This window comes from Cyprinus carpio, chromosome A20, assembly GCF_018340385.1.
Source record: "Cyprinus carpio isolate SPL01 chromosome A20, ASM1834038v1, whole genome shotgun sequence".
Classification (NCBI taxonomy): Eukaryota; Metazoa; Chordata; class Actinopteri; order Cypriniformes; family Cyprinidae; genus Cyprinus; species Cyprinus carpio.
Window position 1 is genome coordinate 6345989 of NC_056591.1, and position 21675 is coordinate 6367663.

Sequence of the window (21675 nt, forward strand, 5' to 3'; positions counted from 1 at the left end):
ATTATAGGCTAGTGTTTATTTCGTTATTTAAAAAAAAAAAAAAAATCCTAAAACTTGATGTAATTAATTTCAAAATAGTTTAGAAAGCATAATTATGACAACAAACAATAATTTATTTTGTAATTGTACAATTGTTGTGCATAAATTGGCAATTACATGGCAATTATATACCAATACACATAATAAAATGAAGAGTTGCATAAACCTATTAATAATTATTTTTAATGTATAGTTGTTTTGAATTATTTGGCAATTACATGGCAATTATATACCTATATATAGTCATGTTTATATCCCGTCATGTTTACCACCCCTTAATTTTTTTTTTTTTTTTTTTTCTGTCAAAATTCAGTCATTTCAATAGGAATCCACACGATCTGGAATTTGGTGTGAGGACAAAACATTTCCCCACACAGATTTCACAAGGGGGTTCAAGTTGTTCATGTGGATTTACCATGTTGACCAACAGAAAGCTGCTTGGTTCGAAAGTGACTTCTGCGTGAGCTGTGCTTCATACATCACTACACCATTGACAATGGACTTTTTTGCTTGCAAAATTTGTCTGAAATTGATGCTTTTGATATCTCTTATCCGATTTCCTCGCAGAAGCAGTGGGTGATCATTCTTAGAGCTGTTCACAGAGCTTTTTGTGATCTAGAATGTCGTAGCAGTTCCGCTTGTTGTCCTGAAGTCTGTAAGCAAATACTCTTTGTTTATAGAAGGTCTGGTGGTATCTTTTAGCAAACATCGGTGCCCGTAACTTGTCGTGTCAGGTGCCCTTAACCCGTGAGCTTGATACAGTGGAGGTGCTGTAATGGTTTTTGTTTGTGATCTTTGACTTGCTGGTAACAGCAGAGGCTGTCGGCCGTGCCATGACTCAGCATGACCTCTCAAAGAGGTGTTCCTGCTCTTCATAGAGTTGTTTAAACACACCGTCAAGGGCAAAGTACAGCGGTAGTAGAGGGGAGATTTACACCCTGTTGTGCAAGTGCATCTTGTGTCTTTTATTAACTTGCATAACTTGCTTTTGTAATGTTATGTATTATTTATTTATTTATTTATTTATTTAGGTTGCCAATATTTTCTTTAAAGACCAATGAGATATCTTGAGAGTAGGGTGACCGATATTACCAGTGGACACAATAGGGCTTGGTAACAGCAACTACCTCATGATATATGATACACATAGCTGTACATAAATCACAGTCCAGTACATAATGTTATTATAATCAGATTGCGATTGTGTGTCCGTAAGAGGGAATATCTTGTTGAAGCTGTTCTGACTGCACTGGAAAACATTGCCCTCCACGTTTGTGCTAATTAAGTCGATCTTTTTATTTTGGTGATCGATAGGTAGTGTTGCTTTCGTCAACGAAAATTATGACTAAATATCATCGTCAACAAACCTTTATCACATGACGAAGATGAGACGCAACGTAAATGCTGGTCATGTGATGATGACGATAAGTATAATGTTGACGAATAAAAACGAGACTAAATGTGGTTTACAAAATAAAAACTACGCTAAAATGTCTCTTCATTTTCATTGACCAAAATGAGATGAAACTAAATGTTATAATGTTATTTCGTCTCGTTCAGTCTCGTCTCGTTTAGTATTATTATTTTGCAGTATTTCTGTTTCCTGTGTCTCACTTCAAGGGCTGCATCAGTCGCGCTGCGCAGACGCAGGCAACATCACTTCCTCAAGCCCCACTCGCGGCATTATTTGGAAGATGACAACAAACAAAGTTAAGCAGGATTTATACTTTCGCCTGGCTCTGCTGACTGCAAGCGTACCTTCCCAAACAGTCATACTTTTCTTTGTACTATTCTTTGAAACAACAGGAGAGCGACGAGGAGTAATTGTCCTCTAAAACCGACGGGAATCACCGGTGAGAAGTCGTCATTTGCCAGTACAAGTCTTGTGATGAATGAGTTGATGAATTAATAATTTCTTTATGTACAAACTTGAAACAGTCTTAAACTATTGGCTGTATTTCCCATCAAACACAAGACAACTGTAAGCAAATAGTGTATAATTAATATCTAAATTAATTCTTATTCTATTTTATACAATAAAAATAAAACATACTTCAAATAAGAAGCCTTGTACAAACTATGCAAATTTTTTTTTTTTCTCAAAAAGTTACAAAAAAATACTGTGCACTCCGCCACGCGAAATGAGTTCACACGCACTCGAAGCGAACTTCCGGCAACACCGCGATGACGTCATATTTTCCGCGCTCACCCAAGCGAACTAGTGGACGCGTTGAGTATTAATCAGCCTTGACACAGAGAAAGGGACCGATGGCCGGCCAGCCAGGGTCTTTGGGAGAAAAATTAGCCGATTTTTATTTTATTTATTGTTTTTATTTAAATTTATTTGTGTGTACTTCTAACATGTTTGGTTGGTAAAATAAATGTTGTAAATCCAAATCAGAGAGTCTTCCGTGTCTGGAATGGATGTATTCTTGAGTCTATAAGGTAACAATGATATAATAAGACAACCTTGTTTGAAATGGGTTTGGCTAAAAGAAAATTGTGGTTTCGTCTATACTGCTAGGTACTTGTACTACATTGACTGGTTTAAATAGAATGGCATTATTAAAAAGAGACAAAAATAAAATTTTCATTGACTAAAACTAGGCTAAATGTCATCAGTTTTTGTCGACTAAAACTAGACTAGAATAAAAAGAGTATGAACGTGACTATAACTAATAAAAACTAAAATGACAGCTTCAAACAGACTAGACTAATACTAAAATTAAAACAGGCTGCCAAAAACAACACTATTGATAGGACATCATATGAATACACCAGTAAATAAATAAAAATTGATATAAGGATCTGTTGATATAAAAATGCTGTTCTTCTGAATTCTATTCATCAAAGAATCATGAAGAAAGTGTATCACGTTTCCACAAAAAATGTTAAGCAGCAACACCACTGCTTTTAACCTGAATATTAAGCAATGTTTCTTGAGCAGCAAATCAAGATCATGTGACACTGAAGACTGGAGTAATGATGTTGAAAATACAGCTTTACATCACAGGAATAAATTACTAAAATAACATAAAATATATTTATATATATATATATATATATATATATATATATATATATATATATATATATATATATATATATATTAATAAGAAATCTTTAAATATAAAAAATAGAAAACAGTAAATGTTAAATTGTAACAATAAATGGAACTAAAATAGTCATAATATTGTTCAGTATGATTGTTTTTAGTTTATTTTTTAACAAATAAATGCAGTCTTGGTGAGCATAAGAGACTTCTTTCAGGAACAGTAAAAAACATTTAAACAGTATTATAAGTATATTAATAAAATGTATGAATATTTGTGTTTATATATTCTTTTTCAATAACACAGAATGTTTTCTAACAATCCGCATAATGTGTTTTGTCTTTTTTTATTATTTTTTATTTTAGTGACAGAATGGGGTGATGATGTGAGACCGATGTCTGAAGATGAAGCCATGGTCATAGTCAACCATCAGTCTACAGGAGACGTGTGCACCCTAATGATGTGCTTGCAGGACAAGGGCACGGTAAGCATGCCTCTGCTCGGGTTAGGGTTAGTACTGCTCTGATGGTTGGGAATTATACATTAAATATAGGATGATATCACATTGATAACATTTCAGATCGCAATCAGAAAACAAAACTAATTGTCATGTTCTTGTCCAGGTTGTACGAAAGATGATGTGGTTGATGGACCATGTTTTTAAATATACCAATTTTGGGGTTGTGTCCCTGATTCATGGAGATTTCTTCATCAGGCAGGTAAGACCTGTTCACTTAAAAATAAAACTCGTATTTGTATTTTGTAACATGATGTGACAAGGATATTCCAACTTCATCCATATTTAATAAAGTAACACAGCGAACAAACTAAATGGTTTTTAGTGCAAGGGGAAATTTACTCAATGCTGACGAGATGTGTCATTACCAACAGGGCAAAGCACATCGAGAAAAGCAACTTGTTTACTTGAAGGATCACCTAGACAAGTATTACTACAGCAGAGACAGGAAATGGATCGTGCTGTTTCCTGAGGGCGGCTTTCTAAGAAAGAGGCGAGAGACAAGTCAGTCCTTTGCCAAAAAGAAAGACTTGCCTTACTTGACTCACGTAACACTGCCACGACTGGGGGCCACAGAGATTATCCTGAAGACCTTAGGACCCCAGCAGGAAAACGGCATTCTGGGAACAGAGGGAAATCCACCAGGTCAAAGTAAGGAACAAAATCAACTTTTTAATGTTGTAACAGATATATGGGTCTTTCACTATTTCTCTTGGTTCTGTGTATAAATTAATGTAATGGGATACCGATAACAGTGAGGCATTTGCCCTTTTCAAAACAGTATGAGTAATATCTGTATTATGGGATCTACTAGAACCAAAACTATGCATTGATGTAATCAGTGACGTTTACGTTCACACCCTAGAGCAGAAAGTATTTTTATGAGAAAATGTTTGGATAAAACATTGCAAGATTAATCACAGAAGTTGTTTTATTATTTATTAGTAAGTTAGCTAAAGGATTAATAAAAAAAAAAACATATGGAGTAATAGTCGATTAATCGTTTGTTGCAGACCTAGAATCTAAACTAGAGTCGAATCATTTTTAGTGCTGAATTTTAGTTCTGAACTTTATGTAAATGTAGATGTAAATGGCAGTTTATAAAATGTCAAACAAAACAAAATCAAATATTTTTTTAAACAATTGGCTGCACCAAATCTGTTTGCAATATTCAATTTCAGTGCAAGTATTTGTCATTGTTGTAATGTCTGAAAAGCTAAATGGATGGTTCAGCATCCAAACAATAAAAAGGAAAAGTAATTATTTTTCTTTCATTTGATCAGGATGATAAACATTAGAAGTAAACAACAGTGGACTCAGTGTCTTTTATTGTATTGATAAAAGTAAGGTAGTTGTTGTAGTTATGTTTAGGTATGGGTTAGGGTTAAGGGATATTGAATATGGTCATGCAGAAGTACTAATAATCAGCTAATATGCTAGTAATGCATACAGTTTTGGGATGACATTAGGGTCAGTAAATAATAAAGCAATAAGTCCCAAGAACTTTTATTTTTTTGGATAAACTTTAAATTTATTTAAACTAATAATAAAACTAACTTCAAATACTGATATTTCAGTGCGTTGACTGTGAGTTTTGACAGAAGTTTATTTTTTTTAGTACTGTACTGTCAATATTTTCCTACCACACCTAGTACATGCTTGAACTTCCTTGCCGGGTGGATCTTCCATTTTGTCTCCTCAGACCACTTATGCAGAGAATATATTTGCTTTGCTTAATGGTGGACTTACTGTTATTGGGTTAACTAATGGAGATGATGCATTCTGATAGGCGTGGATTCAAAACAAAGAAACATTAAGTCTAGTTAAACAAGATAATAAGCTGCTTGTATTGTCTTTCTGTAAATATGTGGAGACAACTATCACAGTAGCTCAGAACGCATCAGAGGACATGCCCATACAGAATGCACATTTTTAAAATTCATCTTCATTTTAATAATTCCTCTTGGAGGTTTGTAAGTACAATATGAATATGTTAACTAAACAAATGAACAACTGTCACATACCTTTAAGGAGATTAAAGCGGCACAGTCTCTGCATGTTTAAACTAGTTGGTTATTAAGGTGGACTTTTTTTTTTTTAGTTCTGTTTGTTTTCTTCCAGCTATATTATTTTAAAGCAGTGGCTCCTCTCTCTAGGAGTTGCATCTCTAACTTGATCTCTTTTAAGCCATCACAAGACTGCTCCAGCAATAAATCTCCCACTCTGTAAGACTTTAAATCACTTTGAGTGAGCAGTATTCCCATTTTAGGTAATATATAAACAATGCATTTTCCTAATGCTTCTGTTTTATTAGGAAGAATATGGTAGTTTTTGTAATTAAAGTTTTTATTTAGAATAGAGTTGTTTTAGTACTATTTATATACAGTTGTATATATTTTATTTTTTATATTGTCAGATTTTATTTAATAATTTTTTTATTTTATGGTCTCTTTTTTATTTTTTTATATTTCTATTTAGCTTTAATTTTTATTTCAGTTTTAGTACTTCAACCTAAACTTTTTTTTTTTTCAGTAAATATTTTACTTCAGTTTCACTGTAAATTTGTTTTATTTCCACTTTAGTTAACTGTAACAACACTGGTATATAAAAGATATTTGATAGGTGGCTATTTGTTGTTTTTATTCATTTATTTATTATTATTAATAATATGTTAGTTATCCTATTCAAGGCATGTGTGTTCTTGAATCTGTCTGCACTATTTCTTAAATTAATAAACAGCCAGTGCCGTAAATTCTCATACTGTTGTTTTGGTTGGATTTTATATTAGACATCCCACACCATTTTACAGACAATGTGTCATGTTAAATATAGTTAAACTTTTAAAACTGTATGTTCTGTTCCATTCTGTCATTCCCCATACAGCTGTTTGAGCACATGAACACATCTTATTTGAACGTCTCCTAAGAAACATGTCTAATCGGTGTCTGGTGGACCATAATTACACACAGCTTTCTTAAAGGGGACACTGGATTTAAAAGTTTGCATATAAATGTATCTTAGCAGTGTGTGGACAAAACCACCCTACAATAATACAAAGCCATTCGCGCCTTGAAGTTAATATTTGTATAGTTTTTCTCTGGCTGAAGTTTCTGTGTCTGCCCACCTTCAGGTATCAAAGCAAAAGGACTACAGTGGGTAATAGATATGACCATAGCCTACCCTAATGCAAGACCCATGGACATTCAGACATGGATTTTTGGTTACAGAGATCCAACAGTCACACATGTACATTACAGGTAAGAACTGTTTGAACTGCTCCTAAGTGAAAGTTGTAAAAACCAGACTGTTAAATGTGGTGTTAAACTACTTTTTATGGTCTGAACATGATGAACACTTCAGGTTTTTAATTCTTTACACTTTTACAGTCATTTTCCCTTAACAAAATAAATATATTAATAGAAAGAAAAAAAAAAATCTTAGTTTCTGCATGTTCTAATGATTGATATTTTTTCAAATCATGAAACAGGTTTGTGTCGTGTATTCATCAGCACAGTTTGCAGTGCAGGCTGTAATATTAATATTAACATGTTTTGTCTCTTAGAAATGCACATTTGACAGTAGCTTGAGTTAGGATGCAGATACACATTGACATCTGTAAAAATTGTAACAACCTAATTTTTATATTTTATATTCTGACTGTTTGAGTTTTTTAATATTAACCATTGGTCTTTCATAGTAGCATACATTTAGATCATGATAACCATAGTTAAAGCCACATATAGCACCTCCATACCATGGTAAATATGTAATTAAATGGTTTCTAGGTATTTGTATGAAAAAAATAATAAAAAAAAAATAAAATGGTAATCTTAATACATTAAACATAAATGCAAAAATAGCTTAATCATAATAAATATACATACATACATACATATACATATATATACGTATATATATATATATACGTATATATATATATATATATATATATATATACACACACACACACATATGGTAACCATTATATTGAACATTTATCAAACTCTTGTTATTGCTTTATCGAGGACGATTATATTGCGATAATTATAGTTAGTTTTATCGCCCAGGCCTACTTTAAATATGTTCTGATTGGTTGTAATTGTGTTTAATGTGCAGCACTTTCGCTTCCATTTTGGACAGCTAAATTACTTGTACTTGGAAACGTCATGCGTGGTTGGGACAAAGTGCAACATGGTGTTAAATATAAACAATGTCAAATGCATGTGAACACTTTGATTGTTCATTTAAATAAAACTAATAAATTATTTGGACACTAATTCACAGAATAAATTAACCATGATATATTACATTTCTATAATCTGTATGATTACATGCGGTAGATTTAGTCAATATGAATGAAGCCAGTTCACTTTTAGATTCCGTTTACGTTCATATGCGATTTATTCAGCAAATGCGCAATGCTTGTTCATGCATTTAGAAACAGAAAAGGCCACTGCAAGAAAGAAAAGCTTTTTACTAGCAAAAGTGTAGCAAATATGCATTGTTCTCTTCAGACCATTTTGTAAGATGTAAATAAACACATGCACATTCATAAGATGTATAAAACATGAGCAGCATGTATTTTTGAATCCTATTAAGAATGTCAGGTTCAAGCATTTATGTGGCTAATATCTGGATCATTCATGTAGATTTAAGCTAAACTTCAAAAACACTCTACTTGAGCCACTGTTTCATGGAGACCAGTCACTACTAGGGGTGTAATATACTCATGTCATGAGTCGTGATGTTGATCTCATTATATGATTAATTTACATTTATTCATTTAGCAGACAACTTACAATAGAGATTGAGGAAAACAACAAGTGATTCATCAAAAAGAGGCAAAAAAACAAGAAGGGCTCATAATACAAAGTTTCAGATGTTGTTCAGATTTGTACAAGCTAGACAGGGAAGGATTAAGGAAAGAAAAAGTAAAGGGTAATATATATATATATATATATATATATATATATATATATATATACATATATATATATATATATATATATATATATATAAGGATGCAGTCAAAGAGATGGGTTTTCAGCTGTCGCTTTAAAATTGTCAGGGATTCGGCATTCCGGATGGGGGTGGGAAGATCATTACACCAGCCAGGAACAGTGAACAAAAATGTTCTGGAAGGTGAGTTTGTGCCTCTCTGTGATGGTACCATGAGGCGTAGTTCACTTGTAGATCTCAGGCCTCTGGACTGGGATGTAGATTCGTAAGAGTGAGGAGGAAGTAGGCGGGTGCTGAGCCAGTGGCTGTTCTATATACAGGCATCAATGTCTTGAACTTGATGTGAGCCACAACAGGAAGCCAGTGCAGGGAGATAAAGAGAGGTGTGACGTGGGCCCTTGTGGGCTCGTTGAAGACCAGTCATGCTGCTGCATTCTGAATCATTTGTAGAGGTTTAATTGTGCTTGATGGAAGTCCAGCCAGAAGAGCTTTGCAGTAGTTCACCCTAGAAATGACAAGGGCCTGGACAAGAAGTTGTGTAGCATGCTCTATCAGGAAAGGCCTGATCTTTCTGAAGTTATGCAGTGCAAACCTGCATGATTGAGCGTTTTTTGCAATATGGTCTTCAAAGCTGGTCATCAGAGATTACACCAATATTTCTGACTGAACTTGATGGGGTAATTGTTGATGAACCTAGCTGGATGGTGAAATCATGCTGTAGAGTAAGAGTTGCAGGAAAGATGAGAAGCTCAGTCTTTGCTAGGTTGAGCTGTAGGTGATGTTCTTTCGTCCATGCCGAGATGTTTGCCAGGTATCCTGAAATCCGATTGTATTCCGTGCAGCTACCGTTAGAGCTGTGTGTCATCAGCATAGCAATGGTAAGAGAAACCATGTGCCTGTATGATGGGTCTCAGTGATGTAGTGTATATGGAGAAAAGGAGGGGTCCAAAAACTGATCCCTGAAGAACCCCAGTGACTAGTTGATTAGCTTTGGATACCTCCCCTCCCCAGGCAACCCTGAAAGAGCTACCTGTGAGATAGGATTCAAACCAGCAAAGTGGAATCCCTGTGATGCCCAATGATGAGAGCATGGACAGAAGAATCTGATGATTCACAGTATCAAAGGCGGCAGATAGATCCAGTAGAATGAGAACTGATGGTTTGGAATCAGCTTTCGCAATCCACAAGTTTTCAGTCACTGACAGTAATGCAGTTTCAGTTGAAAGTCCACTTCTGAAACCTGATTGGTTAACGTCCATTTGGTTATTCTGTGAAAGAAATAATGATATCGGGTTGAAAACAACTTGTTCAAGTGTTTTTGCTATGAATGGAAGGAGAGAGACAGGTCTGATACTCTCACAATACTTTATCAGGGTTTCCGCTGGTCCTTACAAAGTCTTAAATTTAGTTTTAAAAGTCTTAAATGGTACAATAAAGTCTTAATTATGATTTCAGGAGGTCTTAAATTTGGGGACTGAAAGACAAGAATTACGATATGGCTTAGTGTGATGATTAAACTTCAAAAGGCTGTGATTTCATTGCATGAGTGCTGCATGTTTCAGGGTGCTGTGCTGCTTTGTGTACTGCCATTACCGGGGAAACCACTATAGTCTGCCATTCCGAAAGCACCACCTGCTGGCAGAGAATAAATTTGCATTTTCATTAAAGGGATACCCCACACCAAAACGAAAATTTTGTCATTAATCACTTACCCCCATGTTTTTCCCAACCCGTAAAAGCTTCGTTCATCTACGAAACACAATTTAAGATATTTTGGATGAAAACCGGGAGGCTTGTGACTGTCCCATAGACTGCCAAGTAAAATACACTGTCAAAGTCCAGAAAAGTATGAAAAGCATCGTCAGGATAGTCCATCTGCTATCAGTGGTTCAACCGTAATGTTATGAAGCGACGGAAATACATTTGTACGAGAAGAAAACAAAAATAACGACTTTATTCAACTATTTGTCTCCCCTGTCTCTCCTCACATAACTGTAGAGCCAATTTGGAAAACACCTGCTGAATGCAAACTGCGTACGCTATTCTGTGTCAGCCGCGCTGCAGGGATGCGCTGTTTTCTTTCAAATCAAAGCGTAAATACTCGTAGAAAATGTATCCTTGTGTCGTGCCTGACACAGAATAGCATACGTAGTTTGCTTTTCTGTATCATGCTCTTCTGTATTATCCGCACCACAAGGATGCACTGTTTCTACGTGTATTTATCTTTGATTTGAAAGAAAACAGCACGGATGATCCTTGTGGCGCAGATGATAAAGAAGATCATACACAGCATACGGTGATATGGAGAGACACAGTGGAGACTGTTGACAAAGGAATTGTTGAATAAAGTCGTTAAGTGTTGTAACAAAAAGTGTTCCCGTCGCTTCATATAACCAAGATTGCACATCTGATGGCAGATGTAGTATTCTGACGACGACTTTCATACCTTTTATGGACCTTGACACTGTTATTTACTTGGCAGTCTATGGGACAGTCACAGGCCTCCCGGTTTTCATCCAAAATATCTTAAATTGTGTTCTGAAGACGAACAAAGCTTTTACGCGTTTGGAACAACATGAGGGTAAGTGATTAATGACAAAATTTTCATTTTGGGGTGGAGTATTCCTTTAAGTAATGTCTAACTGTAACAAGACTGTTGCTTTCCCGAATGTCAGCATGATCGCAAATGAATTGATTTTATACAACAGCTCAACAAACAAGATGCTAGTATTAAGTGTGTTATATTAGTCACAATGCTGTCTGTTTATCTCTGTTTCGGCAAGATTTTTTTTTGAACGAAGCCGAAGTAAGACCAATTGTGTGTCTCCGAGCAGCACTGTGTATTTTGTTACTGAATAAATCTGTGATTTTGAACAAATCATTTGAGTCAATGATTCAGTGGGCCATTTATACAATCACTAGCTTTGTTTCTAAATGAATCAGCTGTTTTGAATGAATGAGTCAATGGATCACTCATTAAGATGGAGACTTGCTTCCACCTACTGGTGCTTTAGTGTCATATTTATTTATCCATGACAGGATTATCACTATCCAAAAGAAAAAAAGACATTTTGTGTCAGTATTGCACACCCATAAAATAACCTAGCAGCATCTTTTAAAAAAAAAAAAAAAAAGTGCTAGAATTTTTTTTTTTTTTTTTGGAAATTTTATTGCATTTTTTATGGTTTTTGTTTTGTGTTTTTTTTGGTTTATTTTTGTTTTAATTGTGGTAATTCGTCCTGCACAAGGGGTCATTTTCTCCGATTTGGCCCTCAACCTTAAATGAGTAAAAGGACTGAATTTGATGTGTGTTTTCTCTAATTGTGATAATATTTGCGAGCATTTGTTTCACAGCCAGCATGAACAGCTTGAACGTATATCAATTAATTTGTTATGGGTTTTTATTAGCTAGTATTAATTTCCCTCCTCTCAGGTTAACATTCTTTTGTGGAAAAATCTAAACAAATTTGCAAATATTGTGAGGTTAGCTGGATTCTGTAAATGCCTGTAGGGACTGGTTCGAATTTAAATTGAATTGAAATATATTTTATTTTACATTTATTAATAATAATTAATAAACATGAAAGCTCAAATGTGTGACCTTCTGGCTTTACCATATTTGAACAAAATCTCTGTAAACTTTCATTTTGGTGAACTACAATATTTATTGTCACTATCCACAATACATATTGTTGCATTTTTTAATTGTTCTAAATTTTGACACCCTTAGGCACTGCACTAATGAGTACAAGAGATGACGAAAATGATGGGGAATGATTCGTAATCTCCTTCCATGTGTTACTCCCTATTTCTGAACCCTTGCTGTGAAACTGACTTTAAGCCATTTTTGTGAATGTAGGATGGTCATACTGGGTCAACAAACTGCCTGAGATTTTTTTTTTTAATGCTTCCCTGCAAACTGTCTTTTATTCTGCTTTGCAGTGTTTGCTGATTCAGTCAGAGTCCAGATTGCACTGCTGTGATTTATGAGCACCTCACCGTTTACATGCTCATCAGTTTTATCTCCAAACCCTGCCCTCAGTGGCAAACAAGAAACAAAAGTGTTGAGTTAATGAAGTTTTGCAAGGAAAGTAAAAAATACAGTCAATGTGGTTTTATATTTATATTTATAATGCAGGATGCCACATGATAATGGTTGACCAGCATGCTTTGTTGGTCACTTGCGTTCTGGTTTTATTTGTTAAGCCTGTAATGCCTAACATGTAAAATAATAGTCAGATACAATAGTCATGTAAAAAAGTTTACATGTGTGATTTTATTGAGTATCATATTTGATACATTTCATGGCTCATATAGGAGAATATGGAGCTCATACACCTAAAAAAAAAAAAAAACACCTGAATTTTATTCAGATCTGTCCTGCAATTGGGTCGTTTCTGATATTTATATGGCCAAAAAGTCAGATGACATTCTGATAATTTGTAAATGTACCAACAAAATTTTATAATAGTTAAACAGACTGTTTACTTAAAATGCTTATAAATATCTTGTTACTCTATATCTCCCATATAACATTCATTATCAAGATGGTATTTAGATGCTTGGTTTTAAAAACAAACTGTATTTCTATACTGCAATGCAATACATTGACAATGGAGAGATACAAATAAACATTCCTCAAAAGCCCGATTTCTTCAAAGGCTTGTGCACTCAACTGTTTGTGAAATGGAGCTTTGTGTTTGTGTATCCTACCTCTCTCATTTGTCACAAATCCAAATATTCCATAATATTTCCATATTTGCGATGTAATGTATCTGAATGCTAAACTGTTATTATGTAAATTATAGGCTCTGTACTTCAGTTCCAATGGTGGCACAGAGGCGGGTGCGCTGATGTTTGGTTCACTGTATTTTATTTTGATAATGTAACAACTGTGCTGCCAAGTTAGTAATGCTGGAACTGTTGTGTTGTGTGCGTGCGTGCCAGCGCAATTTATTTTCAGTAATTTATCAAAATATTTTAAAAGGTTTGCTGCATGGTTAAAATATGCTACGCGTATACATTTTTTATTTTTATTTTTTAAGAGAAAAAACAAGTTGCATATAATAAGTCACCTTTTATTATTTCATTCAGAAATAGGCCTAATGTCGACGCAAAATGTTTACAAACATGATGATAAACTGTAAACATAGCTAGGCTATTTTAGTTCCTCTCACTCCACAAAAAATCCTTTCAATTAACAGTATTTAGAAAAGAACAAGAATAAAAAAATAGGCCTTTCAGAAGTCATATCAATATAAACGACAAGCCAAAACAAATTCATTTAGGCTAAAATGAAACTGAAACCAACGTTGGTCCTCTCGTTCGACACAAAATCAAATGTTTCCGTATTCGCAATATTTGAATGCCAAATTATTATTTATTATGTAGCCTACTTAACTCGCGTTCCAATATCCACGTAAAACAAAATGTTTTGCATAACATGACAGTGGTACGGTGATAACACTTAACAGCAGATTAAGATAGATTTTACTACATATTTAAACTGAGCAGTGTGTTTTTTTTCTCCATATGTTTGACTTTATTATGATAAATGAACAGTCTGCATTGTCAAGGTAGCAAAGCTTAACCAGCGCAATCACTTGATTTTTTTTTCCTTCTAACAGTGGAAGCAACTACTCCTTTTAGTTATAAAGATAATCAGAGTTGTAAATGGATTGCCTTTATTTGTGTAAATAAAATAAAAGAATAATTAATAATAAATAAATAATACATTTAGTGTTTCACAATAAAAACAAATCTTTGTGCGTAAAATAAGCCTAAAGAAAAATAGGATAACGCTTTCTGCCATCTGGTTTCTTTTCGCACGGAACAAAAAAATTAAACTGAAAAAAAACTGAAAATGCATTTTTCGTTCATTTTATTAATTTATTAAGTAAAAATATATTTCTCGAATAGGACTATTTATTCATCATATATATAGCCTAGCTTTATTATGTTTTTCTCCGCTCTCAGAAGCTCCGCAGGTACGTGATGTGATGCATGTGAATCCTCATGTTCTGTTGTTTGCTGCTTTTTGCGCATGTAAAATTAAACCCCGGGAAACAAATGTTAGTATTTTTAACAGGTCACAGACACAGATACTTTCTAATTTAATTCAATTCTAATTTAAAATAATCTTGTGGGTTAACGGTTAATAATCGGTTAACGAGCGTCAGTTGTTGGTTAGGAAAAATAACCGAAATGAACATCCCAAATCCCTGTATAAAGGTCTGCTTTTATTTGTGTACACTTACAATGAAAACAAAACATTGTGCTTTTGTAAAATAAAGTAAACAAATAGGATGTCACTTTCTGCCACTTGAGTTTCCTTTCTGTGAACAAATTAAGCGTGTCACAAAAATGAACTGAAACTCAGCATATATAGGCTATGTTACGTGTTGCACTGTTTTTTCACCTTGTTTATCTGTAAACTAAATCAAATATATTTCAAGAATTTATTCCTTGTATGTATGTATGTATATATTTACTGCATATTATATATATTTAACATAATATAATAATATTTAGTATATTCACATCTAGGTGGACAAAAATTGTAATTTGTAATACTGTCTGTTCAAAATAAATGAAAAGAAACAGAGCATAGTAAAAAAAAAATTCCAGTTGTACCGAAATTGTATCGAACCGTGTCCCCCGAACTGAGGTACGTACTGAACCGTGACATCGGTGTACCGTTCCACCCCTAATATATGGATAATCGAGTAACCTAAGTTGATTCAGTAAGTGTTCGTCTTGATATACTACTCACAATATAAAAGTTATTCTTATGTTTACTTCTTAAAAATCAGTAAAGATTTTACAGCAGAAGCACATGAGAACCACAACCTGAAGGTGGACAATTTTAAAATTATACTAAAAGATATTTTACTTGTTGGTAATTTACAGGTCTTAGAAATTTGCGTATCAAATATAATACAGTGGACTTTATAGGGTTAAGGACAATAACAGAGTTAATTGTTTACAGAAAAAATGAATATATAAAAATGAATGTCGTTTGTTGATTGTCAGACATACAGACAAGGCATCTGTCAAATGACAACACTGAATCGGGGCTGAACTCGAACAGTGACTTGCCAATAACTCAATGTTTCACTGATGCTCTTTTCACACTTTGTTTTTGACATTGGCTGGCTAGAGGAGGGCCGAGAGCAACAGTGAAGATTCGAGGAGAATCTGTATCCTTCATCACAAACTCAAGTCTGATTTTAATTCTGACTGACTTTGAAATGACCTAAAGCAAAATGAACTTTCTGTGGGCACTTTTTTCTTGTCACACTTGGTTTGGTTTGACACAAGGTGGTTATGGGCACTTTCTGTTCACAGCCGATATAGTGATTGAAATGATGAACTGGTAGAATTGTTTAAATTTTTTTTTCTTCTTTTAAAGTAAAGGTTTCAATAGGGACTTTACACAGTTATGCTATGAGAACAATCATTTTGGGTGAACAGTTATTAAAGGGATACTCCACCCCAAAATGAAAATTTTGTCATTAATCACTTATCCCCATGTTGGGTTCAGTGCAATATCCGCTGAACGTAAGCAGTGTATGCTCTTCTGTGTCAGCCGCACTGCACAGATGCTCTATTTTTGTTTAAATCAAAGTGTAAATACACATAGAAAACGTATCCTTGTGTCGTGGCTGACACAGAATAACGTAGGTAGTTTGCTTTCAGCGGATATTCTTTAAAATGGCGCTACGGTGATGCGGAGAGAAACAAAGGAGACGAATTGTTGAATAAAGTCGTTATTTTTGTTTTCTTCACGTACAAAAAGTATTCTTGTAGCGTCATAACGGTACGGTTGAACCACTGTTGGCAGACGGAGTATGCTGACGATGTCTTTCATACTTTTCTGGACGACATCGTGTATTTTACTAGGCAGTCAATGAAAGTCACAAGCCTCCCGGTTTTCATCCAAAATATCTTAAATTGTGTTCCGAAGATGAAAAAAAGCTTTTACGGGTTTGAAACGACATAGGGGTAAGTGATTAATGATAAAAAAAAAAATTTCGGGTGGAGTAAACCTTTAAAAGAAGGAAACAAAGCACAATATAGAGTTTTGCTCCGTGGATTCTAAATCTACCAGGTCACGGAAATTCCCCTGAAACAAATCTCTGAGAGACAGAGAGGTTTAATTGGTTTGGTGGAGAATGCTCCATTTCAAGCAAGACTTACAGAGTCTCTAGGGAACATATTGCAATCCGCAACAAATTAACGTCACAATTTATGATTACAAGAACTTTTGCAATTCAACAAAATCTCATCCTAGTGAACTAGATGTTACCTTGGTGACATCAAGCCATACTGAGTTTTGAACAAAAAGAAAGACATGCTAATTTATATATTCTCATTCATTAGATGACCTGCCCTATAGAACATAAAAGATTCATACATGACATTACGAAAGCTTGTGGGACACATCAGTAACGTGACATGACAAACGTGTGCAGTGCTCATCTTTATGGAGCTGTATGTCCTTCTAGCGGGAAAACGTGTGATCTGATGCACAGATCTGTCCTATAGATGGTTCTGAGCGTCTCTGGTGACTTCTGTTCCCAGGGCTCTTATCTCACATCATTGCCAAGCATTTTCTGGAATTTGTCCACAAGGGCCTTATTACTCCACACCTATTGATTTGTGTGTGGTAGATGGAAAGAGAGCAAAGATAAACAAGTCGAAAGAAAGTAAACTATAGATGTACAGTATTCAGTATATGTTTCTACATGAATATTGGTGGTACCAGAGATTGAGAAAGTTGTCATCAGGACATATACCATAAATAGTGTATATAATAATACATAGAGTTCTGTTTAAGTTATATATGGGGAAACTGGGAAAGATTGTATACTAAATTGTCAATATAAAGTTATCTTTGACTGTGTTTTTATATACTTCACTTTTGATTTCCAACATATTTGTACTCGTTTTTGCATATTAGTCTTTATTCTCACATAAACTCATTTCAGCTTGATTCAATATCATTTTGATATGCAGGATTCTGCTAATGCAAATTTGTTCATGTAAGTTTTTTTTTTTTTTCAACATTTCTTGTACCAAAAGAAAGTTGTTAGTTATTAAGGAAACAGTAAAAAAAAAAAAAATGCAGTTGCAATTTACAGTCTCTCAGTAGTGATGTTATCATAGCCTAATGCGAATCTGCTCTTTAAAGAATTTGATTAATTATTTACAAGTACAGAAGCTAAGTTGACTATTTCTTAAACTAAGGGAAAAGCAGAAGCTGGGTAATTGCATGATGTTGTAATATTGCGCCAGTCAGATCTTCTCTGTACTCTTAGTTTTCATAAGAGACGTTTGCAGTCAGTCTTGTGTTTTTATGTCTCTGCTGTCTGTGCGGAGTTCGGACAGTGTTTCAGCAGAAAACTGCTGTTATCAGTTGAAGCGTCTCATCAGCACAAACGCTGAACCTGTCACACTCCTCGCGGCTTAAAGCCTAAAGAGCTGAGCTCTCCACTTCACCGTGCTAACTGTGGGAGATCTGGTGAAGACTGAGAATTGGGATCGTTTGTGCTCCATGCTCATCTGTTTTTTTTTTGTTGTTGTTGTTGTTTTTCAGTGCCTGTTAGATTTTCTCCCTCAAGCTGTCTTCCTTGCCTCCGCAAATTACCTTCATTATTGTAAATTTCCTTTAGTAAATTTTCTATGCTTCTGATACTGTTCTCATTTAATCAGCATCTCTCTCTTAAAGTGTTCAACATGCTAACTTTACTTCCAAAATATCAACTTGGCTTTTTTTTTTTTTTTTTTTTTTTTAATGAAAGAACATGAAAATATTGGGTCAGGAGGGCAACAAACACTCAACGTGTCAGAACTTATAATAAAAATAATCATTATTATTATTATTATTATTCACAAAGTGTGCAACCAAATGTACAAAATGAACTGAAATGTAATGGTTAAAATACATTCAGTGCTGTGTATAAGGCAAGGTACATGTGCAGCAATCCATGTTGTGAATTATTATTATTATTATTATAACTACTACTACATTTTACATTATTTAAATAACATTTAATAAACACTTTGTATGTGTTTACTATTTATAATTATGTAAAAAATATATATATATATATATATTTTATTTATATTATATATTTTTACTATTTATGTAAAACGGCTATATATAATATTATGACTACATTTAAAGTAGCCCATTTCATTTATTTTGTAAATATAATTCAGCCTAAAGTGTATTATCATACCTTAATTTGCATTTATTTTTGATAATAATAATTGTGAATTAAGTATAACACTCTAAAATGGTATTTGATGATGATGATGATGATGATGATGATGATGATGATTACGTTTAGTATAATGTTCACGTTTAAGTTTTGTAAATGTGATAATGCAGTCTACATTATTATGATTAATTATTATTAATCATGGAAACTAATGTGTTGCTTAAGTTTATATAATGCTTTTTGACCAGTGGTCAGTATAGACCTAAATGGTCAGTTTTATCATTTAGCTTTTGATTGTTTCTCAGTAGTGTTTATACTGAATTCTTATTTGTTATATTTTTAGGACATACCCTATAAAGGACGTCCCAGTAGAATCAGAAGCGCTGACAGATTGGCTGTATCAGAGATTTGTGGAAAAGGAGAAACTTCTGGCCCACTTCTACAAGACAGGTAGTTTGATGACAATCGAATTTTGTTTCGCCAGATTTGTAAATATTCATCCTTCAACTAAAACCAAACTTGCTGACAAGTTCTCTCCGTGTTTCCTTGGTCTCGCAGGAGCATTCCCTCCACCAGACGGCCAAAAAGAGTTGGCCTCCCGAAATATGACCCTTGATAATGTTTGGCTGCTCATCGTCCAAACGTTCGCCTTCGCCTCAGGCTACATGTGGTACAGCGTTCTAACTCACATCTACTGCTGGTTCTTCTGACCGCTCTGAGGAGAGCGTAACACGCAGGACGGAGGAGACCTAGAGCCCCGATTGCCATTCTCCTCTGCCGGATGGTCGAATGTACCCCGCAGGACGACTCCAGTTGCTGTATCCGATCGCGGTCCCCATCCTTACTTCGGACAGACACATCCACCCAATCCCAGCTGCCCGTGCAGACATGCGTTTATCCCTTAGATTTGAGTAGAACCAGATCAACACGTTTACACATGCGCTTACATGCAGAGAGAAAATTATGCACATTTAAATGTTTACTCATGCACATGTGAACCCCGCCCCCTCCCTTTTTTTTTTTTTTACGTACAATCAAAATTAGGCTCAGGAATAAGCCAGAGATAGATCTGTCAAGTCCTCTTATATCTCTCATGTCCTGCCACATGAGCTTCTCCCCCTTTTTATCGTTAACTCCCAAACAGGATGACTGAAATTTTTTTCAGAGACTGCGGTCCTCTTTGGAAGAGCCTCCTCTGGCCTTCATTGCACTATGAATCCTTGTCGCCCCCCCCCAATGGAAGACCCTCGGTGTGTGCTGCCCTCATGTCATTTCATCCTTGTGGCGGTTGACTGGACACTGTTGTCTGTGTGTATCGTCAGTATTGATAGACTGTAGAACGATCGGGATGTTTACACTGACTGAAGGGGGATTCAGTTTTGATGACGCGGCGGGGGGGAAGGGAATTTCAAAGACTAACCTGGTTCTTGTTTTAAAACAAGGAGACTACGTCCTCTGGAGAACTTTACACAGTCAACGCCATACAGATACATCCAAGCGCACCACATGACTGCCGATTCAATAGGACAAATACCCCTCACCTCCAAAGTTTTACAAATATTAAGCCATATGCTTATTTTAGGGTCAAAAGGGGGCGGACATTCTAATGACTGAACTTTTGTGTTTGTTCATTGTCCTAAAAGATTTTAATTTGTTAATTTTTGAGTCTCAAACTGGTCTCATTTCTGTAAATGTGACAGCTTAACCTGCCTGTGTGATTGTGTGCGACTGGCCGTTTCTTTATTTTTTTTTAGATGCACATAATGTCTGGTAACTTCATGTTATATCAGTGTGTTGGCAAATATCTGTTTAATCTTTTTCCTCATCCTGTGGTTAATCTTGTGCAGAAAGGTGTCACTCTCAGCGTTTTTACTTCTGAAACATCATGAATGTTTAAGAAAGACGGAGAGAAGGCTCTAAGGATCTCCTGTCCCGGCAGGTGCGTAAGTTGCTCTCAGTATCTGAGCGTCACCTCGTCTGCCAGTTGCTGTCTTCTGCGGCGGTCGTGTGGGCGCATTTCTGTTCATCAAAAGAAACCGTCTTAAAACTGCTGCCACACGGAGAGAATCGGAGGCGTAGATTCAATTTTGCGCGGAGGCACAAATATTTTAGATTAGCTTTAGACTATCTTGAGGAAAATGGAAGCGTTTTCCTCGAGCTTGAGACAAAATTGCGTTTTTGTTGTGTGAAATTGGATCTGTTTGTGTGTGTTAGTGGGGAAGAATGCCATGCTTGAGTCCGTCTACATTTGAGAGTATGGGCGAGGTCCAGCAATAATGTACTCTAAAATAAATGCCCATCTTGTGGCATTCTAAACAATGCTTAGATGTACAAATTACACATTTGTAGATGAAAACATTGTCATTTCCCCCCTTAACCGAAGCCATGTCATCTGTGAAAGTGAACTTTGTTTCTATAGCTTGCCAGATTGAAATGTGAATGATGCCAGAAGGCTAAAGCCAAGTTAGATGCGGACTGCATTCAGAGCAAGCTACGTCACCATGAACTTCACCGCGAGGATCTCAGACGCTGGCTTCCTCGTTCCGTTCTCGCTGTCTGTCAGATTGAGACATAACATTGTTTTCCTAAGTATGGTTTTATGTTAAAAAAAAAGTGTGAGATATATCTATATATTAGCAGTTTAACCAAATTACAATAGAATGGTCCATGATTTTCATTTTGTACTCCTGTTTCTCTTCCTAGCTACCCAGCCATTTTACAACACACAAATTAATTGTGCTGGAATAAAAATCATGCGCAGCAGTGACCCACAGGCTCTTCTCTGAGTGTTATTGATCTGAACGCATTCGACAGAGTTGCATTTGTTCATCTCTGAATCCTTCTGATCAGACTTTTGGCTTTTAAAGTTGATGTGAATTGC

The 21675-nt window shown here is 35.1% G+C and overlaps 1 protein-coding gene across 3 annotated transcripts in view; it reads left to right on the forward strand.

Annotated features, from left to right (window-relative positions):
- The window catches only part of LOC109049982 (acyl-CoA:lysophosphatidylglycerol acyltransferase 1-like), a 30792-nt gene extending 9231 nt beyond the window's left edge, over positions 1-21561 (forward strand). For all 3 annotated transcript variants that reach the window (XM_042777476.1, XM_019067649.2, XM_042777475.1), the window contains exons 3-8: positions 3458-3576; positions 3716-3811; positions 3984-4260; positions 6740-6866; positions 19138-19244; positions 19353-21561. In XM_042777476.1, the coding sequence (XP_042633410.1) occupies positions 3458-3576; positions 3716-3811; positions 3984-4260; positions 6740-6866; positions 19138-19244; positions 19353-19504 (878 nt within the window). In that variant the 3' untranslated portion in view covers positions 19505-21561. The remainder of the gene's footprint in view (positions 1-3457; positions 3577-3715; positions 3812-3983; positions 4261-6739; positions 6867-19137; positions 19245-19352) is intronic.
- The last annotated feature ends 114 nt before the right edge of the window (positions 21562-21675 follow it).